At 36.7% G+C, this 24,496-nt stretch overlaps 1 protein-coding gene across 9 annotated transcripts in view; it reads left to right on the top strand.

Moving 5' to 3' along the window:
* Positions 1-21,648, top strand: part of SENP7 (SUMO specific peptidase 7) — a 36,216-nt gene extending 14,568 nt beyond the window's left edge. For 7 of the 9 annotated variants that reach the window (XM_064644202.1, XM_064644206.1, XM_064644204.1 and 4 more), the window contains 18 exons: positions 2,762-2,877; positions 3,601-3,776; positions 4,699-5,053; positions 5,620-5,771; positions 6,640-6,786; positions 8,282-8,315; positions 9,056-9,229; positions 9,865-10,127; positions 11,158-11,291; positions 12,456-12,572; positions 14,037-14,156; positions 15,096-15,188; positions 15,911-16,098; positions 16,514-16,566; positions 16,892-16,929; positions 17,158-17,226; positions 18,031-18,181; positions 19,414-21,648. In XM_064644202.1, coding sequence (XP_064500272.1) covers positions 2,762-2,877; positions 3,601-3,776; positions 4,699-5,053; positions 5,620-5,771; positions 6,640-6,786; positions 8,282-8,315; positions 9,056-9,229; positions 9,865-10,127; positions 11,158-11,291; positions 12,456-12,572; positions 14,037-14,156; positions 15,096-15,188; positions 15,911-16,098; positions 16,514-16,566; positions 16,892-16,929; positions 17,158-17,226; positions 18,031-18,181; positions 19,414-19,551 — 2,518 coding nt within the window. In that variant the 3' untranslated portion in view covers positions 19,552-21,648. Of the gene's footprint in view, positions 1-973; positions 1,372-2,761; positions 2,878-3,600; positions 3,777-4,698; positions 5,054-5,619; positions 5,772-6,639; positions 6,787-8,281; positions 8,316-9,055; positions 9,230-9,864; positions 10,128-11,157; positions 11,292-12,455; positions 12,573-14,036; positions 14,157-15,095; positions 15,189-15,910; positions 16,099-16,513; positions 16,567-16,891; positions 16,930-17,157; positions 17,227-18,030; positions 18,182-19,413 lie in introns of those variants that run through there. The other 2 variants (XM_064644207.1, XM_064644201.1) reach the window with 2 other exon arrangements.
* Positions 21,649-24,496: the final 2,848 nt, after the last annotated feature.

Raw genomic sequence — 24,496 nt, forward strand, 5'->3', positions numbered from 1 at the left:
TCAAAGTAAGCTGTATCCTCTTATCTCTTATGGCTACATCTTTGCTCAACAGCAAGTTTTCCACAGGAAAATTTAGCAACAAATTTGGAGGAAGAAGGTAGAAAGAGGAAGAGAAGAATGTGTTGGGGTTTTTTTGAGGGCAGGAGTAATTAACAGTTCCCAGGTAAAAGCTGAGAAAAGTAAGTCATATTCCTCATTCTGATACATCAACATCTTAGAGAACTGAAATCAATAGGAATTCATTTTTAATTCCTTATTTTTTAATATTGGGTTACCCATTGCTACTTAAATTAACCTGATAAAGTTGCAATTTAGATGAGGGATTTAGATAGAACAGTTTATTAGGCTGTCTCAAATATTATATTTGTTGCTAGTAGTTTTCTATGACTTAGGGTTGAGTGAAGTGTGGGGATGTTTTTCATGTTGTTGGGAGTTTTTTTGTTTTGTTGGGGGTGTTGTGGGGTTTTTTTTGTTTTATGGCAAACTCTTTTAGTTTTAGTATCTGATTTTTTTCACTTGGTAATGTTTTGGATGATGGAAGGTAGTGGGTTTATAGAGAGGAGAACATGAACTCTTGAATTTAACTCTCTAAATCTGAGGAAACATCTTGAGTTCTTTTTCAAGCTCATATTTGGAGGGTGGCTGTTGAATTTTATATTAAGCACAATAATGGTTTGAACTAGTAATTTTTTTTAGCCATTGGTGTACTCCTCAACTTCCTTTAGCTTTGGATTGGTTCATTGCTTGAATAATTAATATTCTGTTCCTGCTACACAACTTTCTAGTTGTGTATTATGTAAAAGGCTTGTCAGTAGCAGGAACCAACATTAGGATGATTTTTCACCCCTCTCCAGTGACCAGCACAATAGTACAATTTGTAAGACATATCACATGGGAAATGGAGAATTTAGGAATTATTTCAGCAAAGTCATGGCTTGATCCTCATCACCTCTCTGTAAGTAAAATCTGTGCATTACATGCACTTGGCACTGATTCTTTTGAGGTCCCTTCTTTCAGAGGAGAATAAAACCTCCCCTCTTATAAAGGTTATGCATATAAATGCACATGGTCATACAGAGAGTCTTTTGTATCATCAGAGTAGCTAGAATGCATACTTTGTTTTACTGAAAATTGTGCCAGTTTTGTACTATGGAAATTTCAGATCAAACCAAAGAATTGTGTGTGATCAGAACAGCGTGGTAATGACTTAACTAATCTCTACCAGCTAGAACTTGCTGCAAGTTCCCTATTTTCTTTCTTGCTTTTGGTATTACAGAATTGGTGGATTTTGAGTTGCTTTTTCACTGCAAGCCAGTGTGAAACACATTTGTTTGTCACCACTGAACTATCAGTATAACTAATGAATTTGAGGTAGGTTTTAAATGTAAAGAAACACGGGGTTTTGAAGTGTTTAAAGTACTTCTTTCCCATGGCTGTTGAGAACACTTGATAGTATATATGCTGCCTTAGCTTCATAGGTGATGCATGTCTGTTAAAGGGTGCTAAATTACCAGCAAAGTTTAAAATTGCAAAAAAAATGTGCAGAATTTATGTATAAAGTCAACATGTTTAAGGAAGCTTGTTATCTGAAACAGTCCTATTGAGATACTTTCTATTATTGAAATGCCTGAATGGTGATGTTGGTGTAAAACAAATGCTGAAAAACACTTGATGGTTTTGTATGATCTTTTAGGGCAGTCATATCTATGCAGCTGTTATGCATACAAATATTTAAATTGAGAAAGAGATGTGGGTTCCAAACTAAAGTTTTCTATAGTGAGGTTATTCCAGAACTAGAGCTACCTGACCTATGCAAGACCCTGTCTTGTTCAATATGCAGAATAAATAGTAGCACTTACTGAGCACTTCTTCTCTGTATGGTCCAATTCATGGTTCTTTGTGAATGGAAAGATAGTCAGTAATTTCTTCACAGTGCTTATACATACTGTTCGTCGCTGTAGTATCAGAGCTCTGTGGAAATCTTTGTTTGTCTTTGCAGTGTTCCCAAAGAGCAACAATAATCTACAGATAGGCACTGAAGAATAGGCATCTGTTCAGGAAGTGTCCAACAGTTTTGGCTATCTAGTTAGAGATGTCCATGGTTGGTGATGTTCTTTGCGAGTCCGAGCTCAGCTGTCAGTGATTTCAGTCATTGTGATGGACACTTAGCTCTTAGCAAGTTTGAGACCACAATGTTCACAGTTAGACACATTATAAAGCAATGAATATGAAATCCATTTGGATTAAGTGCTGTGATCCTTTTCTGTTTCTTTCTCTTATGTGTCCCATCCTCCCTTACCTCCTTCACAGCAGGCCCTTTCAAGCAGGAATTTTTATTTCAAATAATTTCTCATTACAGAGTCTTACTGAATGGATTCTGTTAGTCATGCTGAATCTAAAAAATATACTACATTGTCTCATTCCCACCATATTAATTACAAGTGACTGTTGTACTCCCTTTCTTTTTCTTATGTGTTCTTGTTGCAGTCACTCCTTACAGCAAATTTAGTATTTGTGCCTGATGTCAAGCATGCCAGATTTTCGTACTTTGTGCTTTTTGGAAGCATCTGTTTCATTAACATTGTTAGAATACCTCTGTATTTCTGCAGTTGGACTGAATTAACAGTGTTTCATTTGCAAGGTCCACAAATTTTATGAGAAAGGCAGAAGTTTGTGGTCTAATCAACTCTAGTTTCTGTTACGATTTTTTTTCAGTATTCTTTCAAAATTAAAGATAAGTCATAGTTAATATTATTTGCAGGTCTGAACGTTGCCTGAGAAAGACAGATGATGAGCTGTGTAAATTGACCAAGTCCTCTAAGGAACCAGGAAAAACTAATGCTGTCACGTTAAGGAGACGGGAGCTGCAAAAGAAAGGTTTGTAGTGAGCAGTCATGTAGCATTTAAGTATGAATTTTGGAGAGTGTTGGAATAGGAGAGCACAGAAATAGGATAGGTGTTGCAAGCAATGTATATATTTCCTCAAAATGCAGGTTTTTACAGGTATGGTAAAATATGTCAAATGCCTGGTTTTGAATAGGAATAAAACTATGGTGAATCAAACCTGTGGAAGAAAAATGAAACTGAAGAAAGCCTCACTTCACTCTTATAATCCTGATTTTCTAAAAAGTCTTTTATAATCAAGAAAGTAATCCATTAAGAATGCTCAATGGTTTGTGAACACTGCTAAAATGTTTATGCTGTTTGACAATACTTGTATTCACTGCTGAAGAATTATGACCTCTGTGCTCAGTCTCCAGGGATAATGTACTGCCTTTTTATACTGATTAGTAATGTTTGCAGATTAGAACAGGAAATTGAGAATATTGTATCTGGCAGAAGATTAAAGAAAGACTAATTCTTACTTGGAAGTGAGCTATAAATTTGTTTATAACCTTATCTTAAGTAATTATGCAATAATAATATTCCTAATTATTTTAGGGAATATGTTTTGGCAGCCACACACAATTTAAAAAAGGAAAGAATTATTAAAGATACTCATGGAAGATGCCTGCTCCCATGCATTTTATTTAAGATATAACAGATATGGAGAAATGTAAAGGTTTTTAAGGATAATCTGTTAAATCACCTCCTTTTTAGATGCAGAAAACAAGCACTATGATGAACTGGAGAAAAGGGGCAGACAGATGAACAGCACTACTCTTAGTCAGAAGGACTCGGGCTCTTTTGCTTCTGAGAAAAGGAAAAGAAGACATAGTGGCCATATTTCTGATGATTGTAATGCACACATTCCAGAAAAATTACTTGTACTCTCTGTAAGTTGCACTTAATTTTAATGTATGTGTTTGTGTACACACATGCACACACACTTCAGTAGCAGCATTAGCAACATCCCAAATAAAAGAATTATTGTAATAAGTAGGGCTTATTATACCTGTTGAGGGAAAGTAGTTCAGTGATGCATCAGAAGGAGTGAGTAAATGTACTTCTGTCCACAACATCAGAATACGCTTATTGGAGCAAAAAACGTTGTGAGAGGTGAATGACAGTGTTTCTTTCAAACAGGAGCATGGACTAAAAGAATTTTGAAAATAAAGACATCTAGCTGCTTAAGGGAAGCTTCTTTCACAGATGATATAGAGTTAGGGACTAATTAGGGGCTTTAATACAAAAATTACTAAATATAACCTGGAGTTGTTGAAATCTTGCAGATGTCTTCTTCCTCCCTTCTCCTCAGTTTATTGTACTCTTCCTTTAAGTTTTATTCTTATCCATCATTAAGATTTAAAAAACAAAAACAAACCAAAAAACCCCCAAACCAAAACATAAACAAAAGATTGAAGGAATCAGTCAAGTACAAAGATTTATATTCAAGCATTTGAATACAATAAAGGCATCCCTGTCACCTTTTGATTAAAACCCCACAGAGACAGGCAGCTGCTGAATCCCGTTAGCCCAGCCAGTGAGAGAGCTAGTGAAAAATAAGATGTAGTTCCTTGTTCAGTTTGAATGGGGGTCAAAATAAACTTCTAAAAGGTTGTCCCTTATGTCTTTATATAATAATAACCTTTGGAATATGAGGAGGGAGAAATTGTCCTGAACTGAGCATTAAATGTTGCTGTGTTACGCTGTAATTATTTTTTCTAGCACATAGCTAAATCTCAGCGATCACTGATATGAACCATCTAGAAATGTCAAGAAATAAACTTATATCCTGTCTCTGATTCCTGTTTCTAGGAAAAGCAAAGTTTGAGTTCAACTCCTGGCTGCAAAACACCCTGTGAGGACAGACAAAGTGACAGATCTAATACTGTTCTGGTGGTGGACTGTATTCCCCAGCCATTAGAGAGAGACTGTAAAGACACTTCCACACACAAGCACTTAAGGCCTGCTCACAGCCGCACAGAGGAGTCTGGCTCAGAGTCTCCTCCCAGAAATTTGTCAGAGAAACAGCTTTCTGCCACCACTGAGGATGTGATTTTACCACGAGTTAGTACAATCAGGAAATGGAAAATGGACCCATCTCAGTACCTGAGCAAGCTGCGGAACAGAATCTGCAGGGGTAATCAGCAACTTGTTTCCGTTGACCCAAGTATGTACTATGTCTGTGCTGCTGACAATTACTGTTGGGACACTTAGGTACTAGGAGAACTTGAGCCTGGCTGGCTAGTTGAAACACACAGAACAAAAGATTGAAGATGGAGATCACGTTGTGTGTAATGCACTGTGCAGGTTACAGAACAGTGCCTGGAGTCAGAGGGTCTTGTACCTGAGAAACAGGATAGACAGCAAGATTTTAAAATTCCAGTCTTTATTTTGCAGCTGATTTTGTGGCTATGGAAAAGGAGCCTGTACTTAAGCTGATGCTTTAGCTGAGAAAAGATATTCTCTAGTTCGAAGCAGCTGAGTTGTGGCCTGTTTCTTTTAATAGCCAAATACTTTTAAGGATCTTGGATAGAAGGTGTTCATAAAGATACAAAGCAGTACTTGTTGCATGCACTTTGATGCACACAGATCTTGACTGGTTTGGGCAATGTACCTTGATATTACGTGCTGCAAGAGAGAATTCTTTACTTGTCTGAAATCCACAATGAGTGAAATATTCTTAAGTCTGCGTCATGTAGTATATATATACTTTTTTTTTTTTTTCCTCTTCAGTTATCCTTTCCAGTGATGATGAAGATTCACCTTCTGAACCACAGTGCACAGAGCTGATGCAGGATAGTATCACTGAAATCAAAGAAACAGACCAACAGTCTGACTTCTCAGCCAAGCAGTTGGAAGACAAGATGGAAAGCCACACAGAGCAGGTAGTCTAGTTTTTGGCCTATGTATTGTTATGCCAACCCTTTATTTCTACAATGTTTGTTGTGGAAAATTATTATTTATAGTCCCAACGGCAAGCAGAATTCTCTGGCTCTGAAGCTTCGGTGTTTCTGCAACATACAGTGTATTTCCTGTTTTGAAAACAAACATTTGGAAATGTTTAATATCAGAAAACAAAGGATCCAATAATAACCCGAGCTAGAAATAGACATGATGAAGATACATCTGTGAAAAACTTGTTTTCACACAGCGTTTTAAATTGATTGCAGTTTCTTCTCATCAGCCAGTCCTCTGCTGTAATTCAGTGCATGGAGAAATTCAAGGATCTTTGCTGACAGCAGAGAGAGACAGGGTAAAGTTCCCTTTTCTGTGTGGCTAGCAGTAAAATGTGAATCTAGAACTAGCCATAAAGGTTGTTGCCTCATTTTAGACTTCATTAGCCTTATGCTGCTTGCTTTGACCTGGATTTGAGTTATCCTGAAACCAGTCAAGAGCCATTGCTGCATCTTCTCTCAGGTGCATCATTTTGATCATAAGCATTGAATTGGATCCTGAACCTTTGATATGAAAAGAGGGATATTGTTTTGTTGCTCTGTTTGAGTTTTTACTTGGCTCTAGATTAGTAAAGTGCACAGATCATTTCTTGGCAATGAAGGTGAAACAAGATCTTTTTAGGCCCTTAAAGACGTTGTCAGTAATGGATGTGTTAACACTTAAAGCTTTTGTGTTATTTTTCATATGGAAGCTGACTTTGGGAGTAAATGCTTACCAGTGTGATGAAAAACTTTCCTAAGGTTACAGGAGGGAAGTATCTCATTTAAAGCCCTGTAATAAATATACTTTTTCTTCCAGTTTTTAACAGAGTCAATTGAAGATAAAAGTCTGATCACCTTACCTTCTGAAAAAACATCTAGAAAACAGATGAACCCATCACTGGATGTTACATTTGATAGTCTATACATTGGGAGATTTAAATGCTTATCAAGAGGTCCTGCTAGGGTAAGTTGTTCTATTATGATGATGTTTTGAGAATATTTAAAAATTAAAATTCTGGTAGGCAAAGCCAGTGGTACTTAGTATGGAACCACTCAGTTTTGATTATTGTTGCATCAAATTCCCTTGGCTAAACAATGGAGTGTGTAGTCCATTACCGTCTACATTTGAATTGCTGTCAGAAAAGCTAACTGATTTTCTGAGGCCACAGTTTTCAGATGTAAAAGTTCTGTATAAATGCTGTACTTGAGAAGTCACACTGAGGATGCTTGTAATGAATTCTAACAGAAAATAATGACCGTATTAGTGGCCAATTAATGTCACTTAAAAGAAAAACCAGTTGCTTTTCTCAGAAATAGTAACGATTTAGAATAAAGTAATCCATAATGATCAGAGTTCAGATATATACTATGCTCTAATCTTGCCTTTTAAACAGAAAATTGCTTGTTTTGTGGCTTTAAAGAGCATAAAAACAATGCTAAAGCCACTAGTGCATAGGCAACATGCTACTCACTGTGTGTAGAAACATAAGTGATGATGTGCTTAAATGGAGTACCAGCTCCAGAAGTTTCAACAGGTCTTTGACCAGGCTCTTTCTGTATATTGCAACTGAAAAAGAAATGTTTGAACCTGCATATGTTTTGTTGCTTTCAGTAAGACATCTTGAAATCTTGGATTGTAGTAATAATAATAATTTTAGGTTTTCAGAAAACAGCAGTTTTGTGCAGCAGTTCTCATGCAGTTATGGAAACATTTCATGGTAACTTCCTAAATTAACAGGCCAAAATAATTTGAAGGATGAGTTGAAATAATTTTAGAATCAATGCTTTAGGTGTAAAGTAGACATTTTCCTTGGAGAACACAACTTCGTGCTTACTATGGTAACGTAGGAGAAACCTCTTCTGTCAATGTATATGAGAACCTTCTGTCAAAGTGACAATAAAGCACTCTTTATTTAGCAAAATCTCTTTGACATAGCAGCAGTGCAAGTGGAATCCTTCAAGGCCTTTAATTCAAAAATTATTGTAAATAGCAAAGTAACACCCCAGTGTTGAACCGTTTCTATCGCGTCCTTAATTCAAACAGTGCATCTGACAGCCTATCATGGGTTGCTTTAGCTCCTTTTGTCTCAAGTGTTCATCTTTTCTTCTTCTTCTTCTTAAGGAGCCTATAGGCAGCTCTGCAACTTTATGCTCATTTCTCAGTGCATAGCATCTCTGCAAGTTATTTGCTGTCATTTAGGTTCTGCAGTATGTCTTCAGGGGTGTTCTTTCAGGTGAAATAGGCAGTATGAAGTCTCAGACTATGCATATTTGACTTGATAGTGTCAGGCTAATGGTTGGACTTGGTGAATTGTGTTTTCCAACCTAAATGACTCTATTATATTATTTTCAGTGTATTTGGCTATAAGGAAAGACATGCAGATAATTAAAAATTCTTATATTGATTTAATCAATTTGTAAAAAGCAAAGTAATTTTTTTTTTATTATTCTTATTTCAGTTTACAGCAAAGAATATTGTGATCCCACTCCAGGGTAAGAGAATTTTTTTCTTTAGGGTTCTCTTAACTGTATCTTTAAAGTATTGCATTAAAATACTAAGTATGTATTTCTGTTATGAGTAATTTATACTCTTACTTGCTTTCACAAAGATGTTAGATAATTTTCACTTATTCACATTTTTCAGTAAAGGAGTTTTGGTGTCTATAATGTAATCCTTAATAATTTATCAGTTTCCTGTACTTTTAAGATGAACTTTGTAGTTTTAGTGGCCTTGCCTCCCATATTCTTGCATATCATAGGTGTTGAACTATAGTAAAAATGACTGTGCGTATTTTTGAGGTGAAACATTCATCTTTTCAGATTAGGGATTTATACCCTCAGGTAAGTTACACAAAAATGTATGAGTCAACTAAAGATAAGAGGAATATAACTGTAGATATAACTAAATTGGATTGACCAAAAGTGAATAGGAGTTTGTGATTTTCAATTTTTTTTTTGTTTGCTTTTAGAAAAAATACAACTTTTTTTTTCAGGAAGAATCCCAAATTTAGATGTGTAGCTTTTGGGGTCACAGTTGGTAACTTTGTGTTACATAGTTTGATGTAACTGATTTCAGTGTTGAATTCTAGATATTTTATGTAATACCAGGAATAAAATCTACAAGTACTGTGTTAATAAGCTCTGGTTGTACTTAGATCTCAGCATGTAACTACTGTAACATGTATGACTATGGCTCTTATAGGTATGGTTCTTTTAAATTCTGTTCTCTACAGTGGCTCTCAATAAGAATGTTAAGCTGACAGTGGATACTCTGGATCTCAGAAAGTTTGGCTTGTGGAGAAGTGGTGGTGGCTCCTCTTCAACAATTATCATTTTTCTTTGGTTGTCTGTGGATTATGTAGAAAACATGGAAACCCAATTGGGAAAGTTAGTTATCAGCAAGCCATGTGAGTAATCTCTTTCCTTAAATGCAAAGGAAAGGTCTAATTTATGGCATGTCAATAAAGTGGTTATTTTACAGTTGTGTTTTTTGAATGTGGAGGAAAGCTTATTGCATTTTAAAGATAATGTGGCCAGTTTTGCTTTTCTAAAATGCCTTGCTATACTTGTATTTGGAAGAAAAAAATCTAACATAATATGATTCAAAACCACTGCTATTTATTAAAAAGACCTCAAAACACAGTTTAATTGTAATCTGTGTGAGAAAGCCCTTGTAACTAGGCTTGTGTATAAAGCATCTCTCCCTTTAAAATATATGGGATGTTTTACTTGTCCTTACTCCTGAGTATTGTATATGCTACAGAAAAGGCTTGGCAAGCAAAGATTGAGTTTTAGGGCCCAGAGTGTGTTTGTCTTCCTCAAAGTACTTAATTTGGGTTCCTACCTGCCATTTTGCTCCTGTGCTCCTCTGGGCTTATCAGGTGGGCCGTTGGTGGGCTGATGGCCCCTGTGATGAACCTGGTAGGGTATTATTTGGGCTCCCCTGCCTGCCATTGTCTCTCCGTGCTCCTTTGTGGGTGTGCAAACAAGTTCTTATCACATAATCTAATAGTTAGTACTATCCATTCTCTCCTTTTTCCAGCCAAACCTGGTGAATTTGTATTTCTTGAATTGTCCCAACCACTCACAGAATGGGAAGAAGACAGACTGACTGAACTGATTACAGATGTGAGCAAGAAGAACAGAGCACCAGATCTCGCTGAGTTTTTGTCTTTGAAGCAAGCATTTCCCTTGTTTAAGGATCTTTCTCCTGAAGAAAGCTCTTTTGTGAGTTACCATAAGGATCTACTAAAGCAATATATGCCGAAAAAGAATACCTCAGATGCTCATGAACCTGCAGTTCAGGTTAGTGTGTAGCTGTTGCTTTCTTTATCACCACCTGTTGGTATTCACACATTCTAGTGAATTTTCCATCAGCCTTCTTTCTTAATCCATGGCTCAAAAAAAATCAGTCATGATTGTTGCAAAATTTGCAGTCAGCTAGGTTGTGTCCACGGAGGGAGAGTGTGTAGACCTCATCAGTGAGTAGCAAGTACCTATGCTTTATATTGACTCATGGTTGTGTATATTTAGAATAGGGATTTCCTGCCCTTGTGGTGTCTTCAGGGCAGCAAGTGAGAGTTAATGAAGTTATGAGTGGTGGAGACATTTTTTGGTTGAGCTGGAAAGGCAGCAGAGAAGGAGCTGTGTATATTGCTCTCCAGACACCTCTAGATGTACTTTCAAGCTTCTCCACAGCTTGAAATGCTGAATGATTCCTCAGACTGCTGGGGAGATGTCTGTGCAAGTTAATGTGTTGTCATGGTTTAATCCCTCTGAGGAGTAAATGTCTAAATCCAATTCCACGTCATTACCACTTCAGAAATTACATATATTTGTTCCCACTAGTAAAAAGCACAGAGACAACAGATAAATATGATCCATGAAACTGGAGACTTAAATAGTGAGCCAGCCAGTTCAAATCTGTATCATTTTTCAGGTGAATTGTTTAAGGACTGGATTTTCAAACCTTCCAAGCACACACAGCTCCAAGTAAGACGGTCTGATACTTGTCTCCATCCTTTCAGGTCATGTTTCTTCTCCAAAACCAATTATGCATCACTTGACTAAATAATACTTGGACAGTTTTGGAGAGATTATGAACTAAGACCTGTCATCATTTTAAAAGATCCATTAATTTTTTATTGCCTGAGCGGTGGCTCATTTGCCTAAATCCTGAAGGTTACACTTTTGCTCTCCAGCAAGAATCCTCTTCAGTGATACAGGTTACTCCTGTGGGCTTTAAGCTTGAATTTTCTGTATTCTGTTTTACATATGTATCAAGCTGTATAATGCTTTTTACTACTATTACTGTTTGTGGTTTTTTTTCTGATAGGAATCAAACCTAAAAGTGGTCAGGCCCAGTTATGCCCTTGCAAATAAGCAGAATAGTGGTTGCTATTCTATCTCTTTGTCCTCTGCACTGAATGAAGAATGGAAAGAAGTAAGAGAAACAGGAGCAGTTAAGAAGTAAGTAATATTTCGTATAAATGAGAAAGTAAAAGAAATTGAATAAATAAGTTGTTAAGTGAGGGCTTTTATTCTAACTACCATTCTTTAGTTGTTTTTGAAGTTGTGTGAAAGTTGCTCTAGATATCTAAAATATCCCCAAGTCTAAGTGTAGTTATTCCTGTTCCATCCTGATAGTTAACAGACAGAATGGATGTATTACAGGATTACAGAAAATCTCACAGAAACTGAAGAATACCTGAACTGTGACTACAAGGTCACATCATGGGTGCATCAAAGGGGAGGATAGGGACCTCATGGGTTCTGTAGATGTCCATCTAAGTCCATCTTAGCAGAACTATTGCTAACTTAAGATGAGCCTTTTTTAAAATCTAAACTATGTTTTCTTTCACTGTGTCACACTCTATTTATAACTGATGTGTCATACAGTTTACTTGTTAGTACAGGAGCTTGGTTGAAAAAAGACACTAGTGTATCAAGATGCTGGGAGAGCACTGACATGCCTCAGTTCTGTCTGCACTTGCCTCTTAGTGCTCATACTTGTAGTACAGCAAACATTATCAGATTAAAATGCTCTTAAGAACCCTTGCCTTTTGCTGTCACTGTTTCTACTGACAGTATCACAGTTGATTTTGCTTCTTCAACAGCAAAAATGCTCAGTTCATGGTTCCAGGTAATTAATATGGTTTTTAATCTGAAGCGTTTTATGTACATTTTAAATACTAGTGGTAGGAGTAACTTGGGCAGTTTTAAACCACTTACAAATACATATGCTACATGAGGTGTAAGCCCAAGTTCTCTGACTGGAAATGTGGGAGTCCTTGTTGGGCTGTTCATTCAGACCATTTGTCCCATAGTATTTCTTCACATTTTACATAGCCATTTGTCAACTACTTTTATGAAGAATAGAAAAACAAGATGAAGGTAAAAAATAGTCTCCTTTCGAAAGTTTTTCTCAAAGTTTCAGTGTGCATTGGAGTGAGTGTTTCTTTTGAAACACTTAGCAGAAGAAATGGTAAAGGACTTTTGAGTTAGCCAACAATTTCAAGAACTACTACTTTTAACAGGTTTCCTAGAAAATCTTCTACATGTGAAACAACCATGCTAAGAAGAATGTCATGTAAAACAATTTGTCACTGTTATCACATGATTTATGTTTTCTAGTTTAATTGTTTACCCGCCGCCACCTGCAAAAGGAGGACTGGGAGTCACAAGAGAAGACCTAGAGTGCTTAGAATATGGAGAGTTTCTCAATGATGTCATCATTGATTTCTATCTTAAGTGAGTAATCACAGTCCTGCTTGTACCCTTCTTTCTAGGGCCTGATCTGGACTTGAATGTTACTGTAAATGTTGGTCACTAAACACAGTACAACAATTTCAGGAGTAAAGAGTGTGATGAATTTTTATGTTGGACTTTTCTAAAAGCTTTTTTATATTCTTAGCAGTTTTATTTGTTTTAATTTAATTCTTTTTGTCCCTCTAAAGAGCTGTGATATAATCCAGACAGAATAACTGAAGGAAAAAAAGCCTTTTGGTGACCTTACACAACAGAAAGTGCTGAGCAGTGTTAAGTAGGCAGTTGAACAAAGTAGATGGTCTGCACTAGTATTTTATTTACTAAGTTTGCATGAAGTGGAGCATCCCCTGCTATTCTTTGCAATTTCAGGCATTCTTCTGATGCAGATCTCCTGCAGAAAGGAACACAGCTAATACTTCTTGAGGAAGTTGTGCTTGGCCAAGCTACTCCATGCTAAAGTTGCTTGTGAAAGCAATTTTTCAAAAACTGGCACCATGGCCACCATTCCCTAAAGTTGAGGTTTATTTTCACTCTGTTGACTTAGACCTAAGAAGAATTCTGGTTTGTTGAAGGTTGTCAGCAAGAATTCCATTTTACTTGGCATCCAGATGGCTGAAGGAGCAGGAGCCATAGGAAGCCTTGTCTAAAGGAGTGAGAAAGGCAATGTGTTACAAAGTGTTTCAATGGGATATTGCAGCAGACCCCCTTGTATTTTGCCCTAAAATAGAAATAAATAACACAGCATGGTCCTCTCAACAGCTCTGGCTTCATTTCAACAGAAAAGAAAGATTAAAATTAAAGAATTTAATGCAATCATTGCAAAAACTTCTCTGCTTTTAAAATTTGTTAGACTTCCCACATTCTCAGTTTTCATTGTGTTGCAAGTTGTATCATGTATGACTGTGTTTCCCAAGTCATCAGATGAAGCTGGAGGCACTTTGTGTAGGATAACTGCAATTATGAGAGCTTTGGTCTTCTAGGATGACAGAAGAAACACTCAAGCTGATGTTTATAGTGAAATTATTGGCAGTGAAATAATAAGTACTTGTAGAATATTTGACTTAACTTTCACATGCTTAAATTGTCTGTTTTACTTCTGCAGGTTATTGTACTGACCTTTGCATGTTGTACTATGCTTTTTGTACATGCAGGAGTGTAGCACTCCAAAATAAATTCAGAAGCTTGAATACTGGAGCACAAACCTAGGACAAAAAATTATTGCTTTCTTAGTAGTTGCTTGGCTGTTACACACTCTGATGTCCATGCATGTGAATAGTTAAAATAGAGCAGAGAGAAAAGTTTGGCATGATTAGTGGCTGTGAAGGCAACTGGTAGTAAGTATAACCTGAGTGTGATAAGTCATTAAAATAACTGTCCTTTTTTTATCAGTAATGGTAGTTTCTAGAAAAGGAGTTTAATAATTCCCTTTTTTTTCCTCTTTGGTAGGTACCTGTTGTTGGAGAAGGCACCAAAACGTCTTGCTGACCGTACACACATTTTTAGCAGTTTCTTCTATAAGTGCCTGACCAGGACAGAAAAAACCTCTGAGGGGGATGTCAAAGTTTCGTAAGTTTGTTTTAGGTGCCATTATGACCAGAAACAAGCTATCTATTTATGCCACTTGGAAGTTCTCCAGATCATCTACTGATTAGTACATGAAATAGTAATTGGTGTTCTCCAAAGGATCAGTGGTCGAATATTGTAACTCACAATTAAGCATATTGGTGTTTTTCCTTAAAATCTACATGTGATTCATACTGAATATGAATGAAAATGTTATCACCTTTCTCCAACTTTATCTGAATCTTTACTTCGGACAGTTATTGATGTATTTGATATTTTTATCAGAAACTCAGAGCAAAGTTGTATGAAATGTTTGTTTCTATTTCAACTTGTGCAAATTAAGAAAGCTGAAAATCTAAATTTAGTTTTCTTCTCAGAATTTTCTTATTCTCCTATTATCATCTCCTCATGCTTTATGTCTGTAGAACTGGAAATTAAATGTGCTCCAGCACTTAAATCTCTGGACTGGAGGGGATCTGTTTCTCTTCTGTGTTTGCTGCAGGTGTGCTAGATGACCCTGTGCAAGGCATTTAGCTTTTTCCCTTCAAAAGATAAGGTTGTATAGACAGGCCTTCAAAAGTGGCATTGGAAAGTTTTAATTCATGGATGTTTTTTTATTACTATAGATCTGCTTTTACACTGGTGTTTAGATGAGATTTTTTCATTTAGTGTAGTAAATAATAATTACTTGATAAATAACTGCAAGAAATCCATTCAAATCTGTGAGTAATTTTTTTCCAGAAGAGTTTGAGATGGTTCAGGAATAGCTTGTTTGTCACTTGGGCTCAATGGTGTGCTGATTTATTTTTAATCTGTGGGGAAATTTCAAGAGTAAGTGAAAAACACATTGAGGGACTGGGGAGGGGTAGGAGTCCTAATTCTTCTGCTTGCTTTAACTAAATAGAACAAAACCAAATAACGGTTGTCATTTGGTTTCTTCAGAGTGGCACAGAGAAGACATAGAAGAGTAAGAACATGGACTCGTCGTATAAATATCTTCAGTAAAGATTATATCTTTGTGCCTGTGAATGAGGAGTAAGTCTGTGTGTTTTCAACACTTTTCCTGATATTTAAAGATTTAAATATTTGAATGTTGTGGTGGTAAAATTTGTGGCTGTAGGGTTGGATCACTGGACATGACACTTAAGATTTTGAAGAAGTAACAGGTGTGAAATGGGTAATTTTGAAGTCTGTTCTAAAGACAAAATGCTTATTCAGTTGTCATTAGTAAACTTTGCGCTTTTGGTGTCTATAAAAAGTAGTTTGTAAAAGTAGTACTTCCGTAGTCTGTGCCTTGGCCTGGTTGAATAACTGGACATGGAAACTCTCTTGTAAAACTGAATAGTCATGGAGAGGTACATATGGAAAACAGGTGCAGAAAGAAATGAGGCTAAAGGTGTGCCAATACCTTCAGCTATATTCAAAACTGGGATCACCATCACAGATTATTACTTGTTTCTTTTTCCTTACATTTTGGGATGGGTGCCCAAACATTGATAAATTGCTGTGATGAATTTTGGGGGTTTTTTTTTTCAAAGGAATTGATACTGATTTTTGCTGTTATGCCACAATGCAAAGTGAAAAAATGAATGAGAGGATTGGTATGAGATGCCATAAAGGAACATGGCAATGATGGTTATGTATCACAGAACAGTTGTTCATGAGCTCTCAGTATTATAAAAGCTTTTCATAGCCTTTTGAGAACCAAATGTTACACAGTTTTGACATTTTTCCCCCGTCTCCCTCCTGCTGGGCAGGTCTCATTGGTACATTGCAGTTATCTGTTTCCCTTGGTTAGAAGAAGCTGTGTATGAGGAGTGTCCCCATCAGAATTCCTTATCTCACCAGTCTCCACTTCGGTCAGAGAGTGAGAACACTAGACCTGGTTCAGTGTTCTTCAAGGGTGAAGAAGAAATGGATTCTAACAGAATTTTATTCTCAAAAGGTAGGTAATCTAGAAAAGAATGATGTCAAGTGATATACAGTTCTAATAGTGTCTTAATCCTTGAAGGAGGGAAATTAAGTAAGAGATAGTTTTTAGGATATCAAGGCTGATGTAGTTTGTTTTTATATCACCATGCATAGCAAGGACTGCAAGTTATCTGCAACTCTGAAAAATACTGGAAAGGACATGTAAAATCAGTGATGATTGGGAAGTCATTTCAGTAAGAATTTTATAAGGAAAATTACCCTCAGTAACTCTGCTATTTGAACATTCAGATGGGAATGTTCAAAATTAGTTTATAAATTAGTTCTTCACTATTGTATTTTGAACACTAATAATCAGGAACTTGAAAATAAAAAAATTTTGGTTAGAAAATATTTTCTTAAAGACTTACTAATTTGTTCTTTTGTACTAGGTGGCAATGAAATTGCTGCTGCTGCTTCAGTTCTAGATTCAGCTATTTCTAAAGTAAGTACCTTTTTGTACTGGCAGAGAAAATGTATTACTCTAGTTCTGAAGTCTGTGAGACTTTGACCAAGTGATTTTGCATCATCTTTTTTGCAGTAGCTATCAATGTTTGCATAGCCTGCAGTATGTGCAAGACATTTTTGATTCGCCTTAAGTCCTCCTTTGCCTACCTATGTTGCTCTGCTATGCTTTCACATGTTTTTAAAAATGATTTATCTGTTCTTCTGAAATGAGAGCTTCTCTCACTACCTTTATATCTAGGAAGATGATAGTTTGTAATTGCTGTTGGTTTCTTTAAAGATTATTTTCTTTTCTTTTCTCTCAGATCTCCCTAAGTAATTCCAAAAGGCAGATTTGTAAAAGGTATGTTTCAGTTTTCTTTCTAATTTTGTAACATTAAATTACATTAAGAAATTCTGCAGTAATTCAGTTATTTTTCATAAAACCACAGCTGTAGGTACTTGTCCATTTTTACCACATTGGTTCAGATATTGATGCTCTTGGTAAGCTCTATTCAAATAAAATACTTGCTTCAGTAGTGTGATAATGAAAGACTGCAATGATTTGTTTGTTTATTTTTGTTGTATACAGGCCTTGTATACTCATCTTAGATTCTTTGAAAGCTGGTTCTGTGCAGAAAACAGTTCAGGTTTTGAGAGAGTAAGTAACTACAATTTCTGTCTTTTAACAAGAGGTACTGCTGATCGTATTTCTATATTCAAAATACTTTTTTAAAACTAATACTTTGAAATTTAAGTGATTGGTTTTCCAAAAGGCTGATCTTCATTTTTTTGATGGCGGTTACAGAATTACAGTGTTAAATCCACTCCTATATATGTGCAAAAATGTAGAAAATAGACTGAAGCTGTCTAAAAGTTTGATGTGTCAGTATAGTTAGAGTGGAATGGTATTTTTGTTTTGAAAAGTGAGAGTAAAAATATATTCAGTCTTATATGTGATAAGGATGTAAGTATTGGAAGAATGTCCTAAAAATTTCAGTACTTTTACGTGTTCCTCGTTACTTCAACATCTATCAACAACTTTTTAAAAAGTTGTTAGATATTTGAATCAAAACAGAATTGTTCATTTTCTGCTGGCCTTCTAGGATAAATCCAGGAAGAATCTGTGTGATAGCCAGGAAAGATTCCTGGAGTTATTCCTTAAGATTTAAAAATGTTCTGGTATCCTAATAGCTCAAAGAAATTCAGCACAAATAACTGGTTTTAAGTAATATCATGCCTATTTCTGTTTTGTATATTTCTTATTATGTGGTAGAGATGCCTCTGAGTGCAGTAGAATATTGAATAGTTGAAATAGTGTATAAATTTCTTTGACAGATTCTGTTAAAAATAAATTGATTAAAGCTAATTTAGGTTTTTGGCCAGCTCTGGAACAATAATGAATAGTTTCCCAAAAAAACTGAGCTGTTTCTCAAGTATTTCAACTGATTGCTTTCTCTTGTAGGTACCTTGAAATGGAATGGGAAGCTAAGCGAAAAACACATCGGGAATTCAGTAAATCAACAATGATTGACCTGTGTCCCAGAGTGCCTAAACAAGATAATAGCAGCGATTGTGGGGTCTATTTGCTGCAATATGTGGAAAGCTTTTTCCAGGTACAAATCGAAACTACCTTCCCCTTTCCACCAAATTACCTTAAACCCCAAAAATGTATTTTTGACGGAAATAACCAGACACAAAAGTCTGTGAGGCACAGTGTTAGAAGTGTCAAAGCCATTTGAAGAAGAGGAGATTAAACCCATTCTTCACGTGGTGGCTGGGATCTTTATATCTGGTTTCTCATCTGTCTGTCAGCAAACATTTCTGACCCTGTAGTTAAACGTTGCATTTACATTGACACGTTCAATATCCCTAAGTATTTGGGTGTATTTGGAGTCTACTTCATGTACGTATCTTTGCATCAGTTCTTGTAGCATCTAAAATTTTGGTCAGCTTGTGCATTGGCCTTTGAGTGACTCTGTAGGCAGCAGCTTCTGGAGTGAGTGAGGGGGTAATTCTTAAAAGGGAATGCACAGACCTAAGGGAGCCTCTCTTTTTGTTCAGCACATACCTTTAGACATCTGCAGATCCTGGGCTTCAGGCACTGCCTTCTAGGGTGTCCCCAAGTCTTCCTCATCCTGATCCAGTGCACTGCCCTCTTGCTCTGTCCTTTGAATGGCTGTGCTTACTTGGTGCTTAGAGGTGTGGTCCATATTCTCTGAGATTCCTGTGCATGCAAAGCCTTGTGTGGGGCCTTGGACAGCGGACAGGTTTTCCTTCTGTAGGAGAACAGATTGCCATTCCAAAGCACCTGTACACTAATGCACACAGTGTGGGGGATGAACATGAGGAGTTGCAGATCTGCATGCAGTTGCAGGGCTAAGATCTTGCTGGGTTCGTGGGGATGTTGTGAGATACCTCATGTGGCAGGTGTGCCACAATGGATAGGTAAGACTCTTCAGAAAGGACAGGCAGGGAAGACAAGGAGGCAGAGTTGCCCTTGATGTGAGAGCAGCTGGAATGCATGAATCTCTGCCTTGGGTTGGATGAGAAGCCATCTGAGAGTTTATGGGTAGTGACTAAAGAGCAGGCTAATATGGGTGACATAGTAGTGGGCATCTGCTGTAGGCTGCCTGATCAAGGAGTGGAACCATGAGTACCTTTTGGTAAGGGTATGTATATATGTGATTATGATGGAGGAACTGGAATTTGACTTTGAAGCCTGTCACACTCGTGTGGGAACTTGTTTGTGCCTCCTTGGTCTCAGCAGCAGTGGAAGGGTTTGAAATTCTTTTTGAAGGTTGCTTTGGGAAATTCATGCCGTAAATATTCCTTTTTCTGTCACCAGAACCCCATAGTTAACTTTGAAGAGCCACTGCATCTGGAAGATTGGTTCCCTCGTCAGCTAATCAGAAGCAAAAGAGAAGAAATTCGTGACCTGATCTTGCAACTGCACTTTCAACAGCATAGTGGCAGCAGCAGCTAATAAATCTAATAAGGCAGACCTAGCAAAGGACACTGCTGTATAAAGTAACTGGAACTCTGCCTAGCAGCACTTGGTCTCTCCCTGCCTTGCAAGGAAGACAGAAAAACCCCACAAAAAGTATTTTTTGTTCAGCATGTATTTATTTAAAGATTTTTTTTTTTTCCAATGGTGTTGTGTGGTCTTAGAATGCTGGGGGGGGGGAAGGGAGAAGGTTGTAGCTAAGAGTGTAAATATAAGTTAAAGCTAATGCACATGGATTGCTAATTGAACCTTTGTTTGGCATATGAAAGCTGCTTACAGGTGTGTGCCACAAGGATATAAAAATACTTTCATCTTATGGAGCCTTTTCTTTATATTTCTATATCAACATGAATGGTATATAAACATAGAGTTGGCCCTGAAGACAGGATTTTGATCCTGTATGTGTCTTTTGATTTTGCAACTGATACAAATAGAGTGAATACTATGTATTGTTTTAATTTAAGGATGTAATATTGACTCTCTTTAGAGATTTATGTTTTTGTTTTGTTTCTAATTATATACTGACATAATCTGCATGTGTCAGAAAATTCTGCCAAGATTTGAGGCTGAGTTTTTGTTGTATTTTTTATTAGTATTATTTCCCTCCCTGTCATTTTCTTCATAAAAATGAGTTTATCGGAGTGGAAGACACTTGCTTGAGAGTGACTGTTGAAATACTCTAAAGTCAAGAGTGGATTTTTTTTTTAAGTATTTTTTATTATTATTTTTCTTATCAGATTTCAGAAGACAACTTGCTCTCAAAGTACATGCCAATACAATATGTGTAGGCAGTAGATTTTTAATGCTGTTCACCTATTTTTTGGGAATAGTTTCTGCAAATCTTATAGTATCACCTGCATTAGCAAGGCAAGCGGGCTGTGCCTTAACAACCTCAAAAGTCTGAGGGGTTTTACTGAAAATTAAGGTCAATATGTTTGTGTGATATGTCTTTAAGATATGTTATTTACATATAAGACAAACAGGATTTACACTTTGCTTAGGAGAATTGCATAAAGATGCCTGAATATTGAGTGTTTGAACTCAGACTTGATTTGATAAACTAGCACAAGTTTATCAGTCTGCCTACGTATTTATGCAGTTTTTGTCAAATAGTGATCACATAAAATTTTAATAACATTTTGATGTGCACACTTTTTTCTGTACTTACTGCATGATAGAAGGTGATCGTTTTAAGATGTTTTCTCCTGTTCTCCACTGTAAGTTCGAGTGTCGTCTCACCCTTCAGAAGATGTGTCAGATAACCACAAAAGCCACTTGTGTCATGAAATAATCTACAAAACCAGAGCTCTTAAAGCTGGAAGTAGGATAGAGAGTTAAAATAAGAATTGAGGGCAACCCAAAGATGTGAACATTTTTATGTCGTTGCAGAATTCTCAGGGCCCCTTCCCTCAAGACAGAGTAACTCTGAAACCGAGCACTTGGAAAATCCAGTTATTACTTCAGGTTCTGTACAGTCACCCAACACCTCCCCACCCCCCCTTATTGTTTCTCAAACCAGGAAGCATTCTTGCTGGAGCAGAGAGGCAATTTGAAAACAAAGCAATTTGCTGAGCGCAGTTACCTTCTGTATAGCTGTGAGCAGCCTAGTACAGTTACTGTATGTTTTTTGTCTTTGTTTCTACTTTAATTCTGTAGTTTGTCACTACCCCTCCTCCCCTCCACCCCACCAACAGCTTTCCCTCTTATCCTGGAGTTTGTGTCGTTCAGTACCTAAATCACAACACCAGCATTACTTACTAGGTTGATCTGTGTATTTATTGTAAAACAAATGAAAGATAAAATGCAGAAATGCGTGCCCTTTGTTAATTGATGAATATTTTCAGTGTTTCCTTATGAAAAATAGTTTAGGCTTTTTCTTATGGTAAAGTTAGTTTTTATCATCAAGCGACTTGTTCTTTTTCAGATTGACTGGTTTATAGATGTTTAAAAGCAAAAATAATGTACAAATTTTTCTAAATTGATTTTATAGCATGAAAGGATTGGCTTTTTAGATTTGCTACATATGTGCTATGAGAATGCCAATGCATTTGATATTAAAATTACCTCCAGAAGTTACTGAATGTGATTGTTACTGTTCTTTTCCCAGCTGCCACAAATAACTCATAAGTGAAAGATAGGCCGTCTTGCTGCTTTTCAGGTGTATACACAGTATGTGTCTCTGAATGCAAATGTCTGTCAAAGGCATTATTGGACCACCAGCTGCAACCCATCTCATTCCAGCCATTTGCATTTACCAGGTACGTGGTAAATGCTGGGAAGTGTCTGTGGAAGAAGTTACTCTCCAGGTACTTTAGTACTTCCTTTTTATTTGCTAACCTTCCCCAAAGTTAACTTTTATCATGTGTAAGGCACCAGTCTGACTCAGGGACCCTTTTGCACATTCCTGTGTTTCCATTTCCTGTATTAACCCCTGTTTAACTGAAATGGTGGAGTGACATGATACTTGAAAGCAAACCAATCTTTGTAAGACTTTATCCTAAGCTGTGTAATTTTGGTTTCAAGGCAGTCTATTGTACCCAAAGTGTTAAATGTAACTGTCAGTTTCGTTCTTCTACATTCTGTCTTCGTGGGACCAGAAAGTGGCTTCCATGAAGAAATCTGAGTCATGGAGATCCATTTAAGGTACTGTTGGCAAGCACAACAAAAGATCTTTCAGGAAAAATATTTTAAAAACCCTAAGATTTCATCAAGAACTGTAGAAGTGAACTTGCAAGTGTGATTTTTTTTTATTTTTTTTTATTTTTTTTTTAAAGCATCCAGGGACTACTGTTTTTCCTCTGGAATTGCAGGCATAGATTCATCACAGTCCATCTGTGCTTTTGTGGGACTTGCCTCCTAGAACTTGACCCTGAGATGAGCTTGCAGTACTCAGTACATACTACCTTACAAAATAATAAAGCTTGAAGACCACAGTATTAACACTTTTATCTTGGTTATGGCAAAGAAGCAGAATTTTGCTTCTTACAACCCCCCTGCCTGCCCCTCCCCCGTTCCCCACCCAAAGAGACACCAACTGTTTCCAGATGGACAAGTAGGAATGAGACTTGAGAGGTCTCAGTATTGAAACTGTGCCGAATAAGGCCAAGACTAAGCAATAATTCTGTTCAACAAAATTGAAGTTGGAAATACTGTTCAAAGATGAAGCATGAACACTGGGATCATCTTTGACTGTTGAACATGGTAAGAGATTTCTGATCAGCAATTCAGAAAAGGAGGAATGCTAGGAATAGGTCTACATTACACAGACAGAGTAGATAATGAAGCGTGAGATTTATTTGGTTGACCTCACTTCCTAATTTTTCTACTCCAAGTACTTTACAATACTACACAATGGAAGAGATGTCAGTACAACAGGCTCTGGGGAGCTGAATTTGGTCAGCTGGAGGGTTAAACAGCCTCAAAATGTGTTTATTCTTGAGAGGTGGTTCACCAGAGAACTCTCCAAGAGCACAGGTAAAAAGTGGTGATGGTAAAATGCTTGGCAACAGCAACCACAGCAACTGAACAAGTGAAGAGGTTTTGTCTAACGTAATTGCCTCAGCTAAACTGATTAGGAATTTCGTTGCTGAATCCTGTCAGATGCCATAAAATCAGTTGCTGTATCCAGTCACAGGAGGCAATTTATAACCTTGATATTAAACCACATGAGCTTGGGGATAGTGGGTGTCTGCCACAATGTGTTTTTTTATTAGAGGCATTTTCATTCAAGTATACCTTTATTTTGTATTCTGTAGTTACAGATGAGTGAATTTAGCATTTTGAATAAATTGCATTTGAACAACAAGGACATTATTTGGAACAGTATGTGTGCTGTAGCAGAATTTCAGTGAGCGTTACCCTGTAGAGAACTATAATTCAGCTAATCACATTTGCTGTATGAAAATGCATGTCATTTCTTCTCAGAAATATAAACTGTCAGAAAACTGTCTTTATTTTTGGAGGTACTGGGATGACCTTGGCCTGTTTCATCACTAGAATTACACTTCCCTTTTTTTCTCATTCAGCAAGAATATGCTTTTCCTGAATAGTTTTGAACAGATACAACTTGGCTGCTGGAAATAAAGGATTACACATCTGGTACAAAGTGTTACTGTAAAGGCTGTAGTCAAATCAGTGAAGGAGTTAATTTTCCACAGTTATTTTGGAAATCTATTGCAAGAGTTATTTTGCTTGCTTTAAGGAACTTTAGATGATGATTGTATTTTTAGTTATGCCTTTTGCTGTTGTATATGTAGGAGATTTTCAGCTGTTGCAAATCTACATTTCAGTGCTGAAATCAGTTGAATTTAACATTGATAGCTTGAACTAATATTAATAAAACTGAATTTAAATTTTTAAAATATTTTATCACACAGAAACTGACATAGCCATACTATAGAAAAATTTTGACAGAGATATAAAGGAGTTGGGTTTTATACTATTCACATTCTCAGTGCCTTTGAGTACTTTGCTGATGAAAGAAACAGCGATGCTGTAAATCTAAAAACTCTCCAGGAAAGCTTTTAATTGGGTTTCATACTTTTACTGAAGTATGTGTATTCTGAGAATTGTCTGTAAAAGGATTAGTTGTCACGTATTCTGGGCACCATTGCAAGGCTGGTCCTGTGCCGTTCAGTTTTCAGCTCCAGTGTGGTGACTGCACGTGATGGTGCTGCCAGCATTGTAGTTAGCTTGACAGAGACAGACTAGCTCAACAGTGATGGTTTGATAGATCAAAAATGTCTGATTCTAAGAAAACTGGGGTCGTTTGAGTAGCTCAGTGGTTAAACTGAAAGTGTAATGTAATAGGTTGTGGGGGAAAAAAAAACCCCAAAGAACGTATGTTGGTGTTTTGAAAAATACCAACTGGAATCTGTTTCATGTCAGAAGACAGAGCCTAAAAACAAAGGTGATTTTATTTGAT

This window comes from Pseudopipra pipra, chromosome 2 (genome assembly GCF_036250125.1).
Source record: "Pseudopipra pipra isolate bDixPip1 chromosome 2, bDixPip1.hap1, whole genome shotgun sequence".
Taxonomy (NCBI): Eukaryota; Metazoa; Chordata; class Aves; order Passeriformes; family Pipridae; genus Pseudopipra; species Pseudopipra pipra.